The sequence below is a fragment of the Arachis ipaensis genome, chromosome B06, assembly GCF_000816755.2.
Source record: "Arachis ipaensis cultivar K30076 chromosome B06, Araip1.1, whole genome shotgun sequence".
NCBI classification, from domain to species: Eukaryota; Viridiplantae; Streptophyta; class Magnoliopsida; order Fabales; family Fabaceae; genus Arachis; species Arachis ipaensis.
Genome location: NC_029790.2, coordinates 16,530,227 through 16,536,106, shown reverse-complemented (window position 1 = coordinate 16,536,106; position 5,880 = coordinate 16,530,227). Strand labels below are relative to the sequence as shown.

At 37.6% G+C, this 5,880-nt stretch overlaps 1 protein-coding gene across 2 annotated transcripts; it reads left to right on the top strand.

Annotated features, from left to right (window-relative positions):
- On the top strand, positions 205 to 5,639 carry LOC107645756 (AT-hook motif nuclear-localized protein 14). Of its 2 annotated transcripts, XM_016349838.2 has the most exons (6): positions 223 to 993; positions 2,329 to 2,381; positions 3,276 to 3,407; positions 4,171 to 4,323; positions 4,752 to 5,040; positions 5,119 to 5,639. In XM_016349838.2, exons 1-6 carry the CDS (start codon positions 534 to 536, stop codon positions 5,181 to 5,183), a joined length of 1,152 nt encoding a protein of 383 aa, XP_016205324.1. In that variant the 5' UTR covers positions 223 to 533; the 3' UTR covers positions 5,184 to 5,639. The 2 variants fall into 2 exon arrangements, with proteins under 2 accessions (XP_020959799.1, XP_016205324.1); XM_021104140.1 differs by lacking the exon at positions 4,171 to 4,323 and having other exon boundaries at positions 205 to 993.

Sequence of the window (5,880 nt, the reverse complement as noted above, 5' to 3'; positions counted from 1 at the left end):
TTAATAAAAATATTTTTTTTTAAATTTTCTAATTAAAAAATATTTAAATATATAAATCTAGTTATTATCTTGTAAAACCTTTATACTTTACGGTTAATACAATTGAAGAAATATCGGGTCGGATAGGAACCAAATCCGAATGAATTCGGATCGTAACATTGTAATTTGACATGTCAGTGTCAGTTCTTCTCACTGCTTCTTTGTCACCCATACAAATACCCACGTCTGACCCCTTTCCCATAATAAATAAATAAATTTATAAAAAAAAGGAGCAGATATAACGAAGGGTCAAAACTCAAAAAGTATCAAACAAAAACACCAATCCGACGGTTGAAAACCCACCATTCTTCATAGATAACACCGATAAAGTATTTTTTGTTGGTTAGAAAAAAACACAATTTCTTTTTTTAAAAAAATAAAATAATTTCGCAGTGGCTGCCCTCGCAGCACCACACTGACACACACCCACGTTTCTCCCTTCTTTACTCCAACAAATTAAAAAAAAGAAAAAAGAAAAAACTAAAAAAAAAAAAATGGAACCTAATGACAACCAACTCAGCTCCTACTTCCACCAACAACAACAACAGCACCACCACCAGCAACAGCATCACCACCAGCAGCACCACCAGAGCGCCGCCGCGCCCTCCGGCGTGGGAGCCACGACGGCGGTTTCGCCGACCAACGGCCTTTTAGGGAACACCGATGGGGCCCACTCGCACATGTTGTACCCTCACACGGTGCCGTCGGCGGTGTCGTCGCAGCTGGTGGAGCCACCGGCGAAGAGGAAGAGAGGTCGGCCTCGCAAGTACGGTACTCCCGAGCAAGCCCTCGCTGCGAAGAAAGCCTCTACGACGTCATCTTCCGCCGCTCACTCCTTCTCCCCAACCTCCTCTTCCTCCGCCGCAAAGAAATCCCTTCCTCACCAGCCTCGTGCCTTGGGTGGTTCCTCGTTTCCTTCCTCCTCTTCCAAGAAATCGCACTCCTTTGGTTTAGGTCAGCTTCTCTAATTCGATTTTCCTCTCTGTTGCTTTGTTATTTTACCAATTCGTAGGGTTTCTATTTGCGATTTCGTTAGCAAATGAGGGATTTCTATTGTGTTAGTTAGGTGGATGAGCTTAATTTAAAGTTTGGATTTTTTTTTTTGGCCCTGCATGTTGTTTGTTCGACGTGTTGGGCATATACCTCTGAAAAAGCATTGCTTTTAAGTTTTAAGAGCTGCTTCTTATTCTAAGTTTCTGGTGGTTAATTGAATATTCTTCTTTTATGGTTCATAATTGAATTGGTCTTGGTCATTGTTTAACCATTTATTTTTATTAAAATAAAATGCATTATTGCTTTGAGTTCTGAGTTCTCATTTGGTGCTTTTTGGAATATATTATTATTCTATTGCATGACCAAATTTTTTATGCCTGGCTGGTCAACAGAAATTGGCAACTGATGATCCTTCTTAGCAGTATTGTATTGAAATGTTAGTACTAAAAATTTTAACTCTGCTTAATATTAATTTTCTTGGATACACCGCAACAGAAATGATATGCTTCCTGCGAAACATGATCAGTCTTATGGAAAAAGACTGATTAGTAGTGTTCATACCACTGTATTTCTTGCTGTCTGTTTTGTGCACATAGCATTTCATTTTTTTCACTTCAAAAGTCGAAGAGTAAGAAATAATAGTTTGTGCTTTAGCAACTTAAACAATATTCAGTAAAATAGTGAACATTTTCTTTTTCCTATATTGGCTTCATCTTAAATAATTTTTTAACAGTTAACAGTATAGAAGTGGTTCACAATGAGTGAATTTAGCCACAGATAGTGCTAGCCTTGATCTAAGTAAGGAAAGCATGAATTATAGGTGTTAATGGCAGTGAATGCCTTCTGATTTCAAGTGTAATGGAGTTCATATGTTTGCTGGTGTATGCTACTATGTTATGCTTTTGTTTTCAATTTCGCATGCAGAGTCAGATTTTACCTTGGCCTTTTTGCCCACTCCATGGGTGGTTTATTAGATTCAGTGGAGAAACTTATATTTAATAACTTGTGTGAAATGCCATTTATTCAGTTTCGAGGTTGTGCAGCTTATTGCTACTAATTTGTTAACAAAGTCAAGTTTGTGGTTTATGCCATCAATGTTGAAAATTTATGAAAATTCCATACAAAAATTTGGCATTCACTTATTTCTTTTGCAATTATTTCGTGTTTCCTCAAGAGTAGTGGGTGAAAGTAAACTGTGAATCCATCACACCATCTTACAAACTAAACAATGGTATTGAGTGCATGGTAGAGTCTAGACTTTTATTTTGATGCTTCTGTTGTCAATGGGTGATGCAGGCAATGCAGGACAAGGCTTCACTCCGCATGTCATTGCTGTAGCTGCTGGTGAGGTATGCATCATTCTCAGTCCCGGAACATTTGTTTCTTGAATTTTAGATTTCTGTATCTGCTTGCTGCACATGGTGAGTATGTAACCTGTGATTATAGCAGACAAAATTGGAGCCCCATAGGTTTAATAAGCTTATATACATCTAGGCACATCTTGCCTGACAACCCTTGGTGCACAATGCGCATAGATACCAACCATGTTGTATGTACTATCCAGTGACTAGGCTCACCATTATAGTTGGATTTCTTTCTATTCTCCACACTCCTTCCTTCTCCCTAAAGGAAGGGAGAAAAGAGAAAATCTTAGCTCTCCCTTAGTCTTATCACCATGGTTATTCCTACTGAGATTTCAATTGGAGAACTGATCTTTCTTATCAATCACCAGTGTCTCATAGAGACTCAACTTTTTTCATGTGACTTCCTATGTTTATGTTTTATTGCTGATTTTAGCCTTGTAAAATGATAGTTTCTTGGTAGATTAAGTTTTAAATGAGTAGTGAGTTGATGGGAGGAGATTTGATTAAATAATGTGGCAATGTCTCTTGTAATTGAGAGGGTGTATTGGGAGGGGGCATTCTACTGGAACTCAGGAACCCTTTCTTTAGGGGACACGCATCACAGCTCACAACTGGTCTATTGACAATTGATTGCAAAGTTAACCAGGTTACACATGCTTAATGGGGCCATCAATGGATCCAGGTGAGGCACAATTGGTGTGCCTAATAGCTACAGCTAACCTTTGACTGAATGATGTGAATAGTCACAGGGTTTAATTAATCTGTCTTGATTTATAACCTATGTCCCATTTTTTCTCCTTCCATTTTCCTAATTTTATTAAGTTCATTTTTACTCTGTTCTGTGATGCTTCCATAATTACTTGAACATGTAATCAACAGGATGTTGGCCAAAAAATTATGTTATTTATGCAACAAAGTAAGCGTGAGATGTGCATTTTGTCTGCATCTGGTTCCATATCCAATGCCTCTCTTCGTCAGCCAGCAACCTCAGGAGGCAACGTTACATATGAGGTAAAATATTGAGCACTGTAATTTTGTCACAGATCCCTGTACTTCAAATGATCTTCGAAAGGAAATGCAACCATTGCAACCTTTAAAATCTGATTTCAGTTTCATTATGCAAATGGCTCAAAATCTTCTTTGTTCTCTTTTGATTTTTTCATTTTGTTCAATATTTTTACTATTGTGACTAAATTAGGTGATTAAATTTTGCACATTTGAACTGATCTCTAATAGAAATGGCAAGGCTTTTTTCTCCCTCAATATTTTCTCAATGTTCTCAATCATCCTATTTCTTTCTCCATTTTTAGTTATGCATACACATGCATGTGTTTATGGGTTGTTTGTATAAATGCAAGAGCTATGGAGAAATTTATCTGATGTTCAGAGTAGTCTCATTTTATGTTGATAGCTCTTGCACCCACTTCCTGTTAGAAACTTGGTCTTCACTCTTTAATTACCTTAAAGAGTACAGATAACAAGAAGAGCCTCGATTGAAACTCTGTATATTAGGTCTTGAATAATAACTTTTAAAGTTAGTGCCAATGAAGCAGTAGTTATAGTACTATCATGTTCCTACATTATCACTAAATTATTAAGATATTGATTTGTACATGCATAATTACTGAATATGTGATTAAATTGATCTTTACTATTTAATTGCTTTTCTTAATTGAAAAGGCTGTCTTTTCATTTTTGATTTTCATATTTCAGTCCCTCATAGTACATTTATCTCAGCTTTACTATATTTAAGTATTTCTTGCTTTAATATCAGGGTCGGTTTGATATTATTTCTCTTACTGGTTCCTATGTTCGTAATGAACTTGGAAATCGATCTGGTGGTCTGAGTGTATGCTTATCTAATACTGATGGGCAAATAATTGGTGGTGGAGTTGGTGGACCCCTTAAAGCGGCTGGTCCAGTTCAGGTAATTTCAGGACTATGGATGAACTTTGTAGGTGGGATATACAAGATTTTGTTTCTTCGCCTTACATCTTTCTTTTCTTTTACCTTTATCAGTATCTTCATCCTTTCTTTTTAAAGAACTTGCATCCGTGAGTGTTGAAACATACTCTTCTTCGCATGTTTGCATCTATTCTCAGAACAGAAATGTGATTGTGCTTTTTAGTGAGAGAGGAGGAGGAGAAAGCGCCCGTGGGGGGACAACATCTACGGTTGTCCTTGGTTAGAATAAAGATAAAGATATAGGAGAAAATGTTAGAATGAAAAACAAAAATATATGCGTTGTCAAATTTCAACCTTTATTACTTTTGTGCGTACTATTTCCTCTACTACCAAGCAGTCTGATATGAAATACTCCATGAAGTCACTTTTGTTAAATGGTATTCACTTCAGGTTATTGTCGGTACATTTTTTGTTGACTCCAAGAAGGATAGTGGTCCTGGTGCAAAAGGTGATGCCTCTGCTAGTAAGTTGCCGTCACCAGTTGGTGACTCGGTATCAAGCTTAGGTTACCGCCCAGTTGACTCTACTAGTGGAAATCCAATCCGGGGAAATGAAGAGCATCAAACTATGGGGGGAAGTCATTACATGATTCAACAGCTTGGTTTGCACATGACGCCTCCCCGGTCAACAGACTGGGGAAGCCATCCGGAATCAAGAAATTCCGGCTATGAGATGACAGGTATGAACCCCAGAGGTGTCAGCAAAACCTACACACTTTCCTTTTCTGTGGTTTAAGGCAGACATTTCCTGTGTGCAGGAAGAACAGGTCCGGGGGCCCACCAATCTCCAGAGAACGGGGGCTATGACCAGATCACTGATTGAGATGACACATGGATTTAGAAGCGCCGATGTATGATATCTCTACATATACCAGCACATGTTGTCAAGTGGTGCCATTTATAGTATTTGCCATCATCCACTGAGGACCGTGGCTTCTGAGAAATAATACTCAACTCAGCTCATGCTTTGTCCTTAATATGTTCTACCATGGTGGTGATCATGTATTTAAAAATGAAAATCAGGGTTGCTGGCTAATACCTACCTCTTCAATTTTTGCGGGCCTGTTAGCTTTTGCTACACCAGAACAAATAAGGTTAGATATGTGCTGCTTCTTAGATTAGTTTCTTCGCTATACTTTCATTCCAATTGCAATCTTGCATGTTGTTCAAAATTCTGTTCGAGCATATATTATTGTTGTTATTATTATTATTATTATTATTGTAGTTCATCATTGAATAAGCCTTTTTGGAAAGTAATGAGTCCTCCTTTTCCCTTCTTGATTCTATTGTTCAAAACCCCTTATCTTTCCTTCCCTTTTCCACCGATATAAAATGTCAAAAACATTGCTTGAAATGCGTGGAAACCATACAAGGATCCTTGAGAGGGGTTTGTTTTTGGCCTACTAAGGCTGCTGCCAGAGTTTGTGACAAACATTGAATGTTTGAGATGTATCTATAAATCAATTGTAATTTCCAATGTTGGCCAAATTCAAAAACATAATTTAATGTATTTTGAAATG

Excerpts from the sequence above, each read along its gene's own strand:
- LOC107645756 (XM_016349838.2), top strand. The coding sequence starts at position 534 with ATGGAACCTAATGACAACCAACTCAGCTCCTACTTCCACCAACAACAA. Across the intron at positions 2,382-3,275 it reads TTGCTGTAGCTGCTGGTGAG|GATGTTGGCCAAAAAATTAT; the intron begins GTATGCATCATT and ends TGTAATCAACAG. Across the intron at positions 4,324-4,751 it reads AAGCGGCTGGTCCAGTTCAG|GTTATTGTCGGTACATTTTT; the intron begins GTAATTTCAGGA and ends TATTCACTTCAG.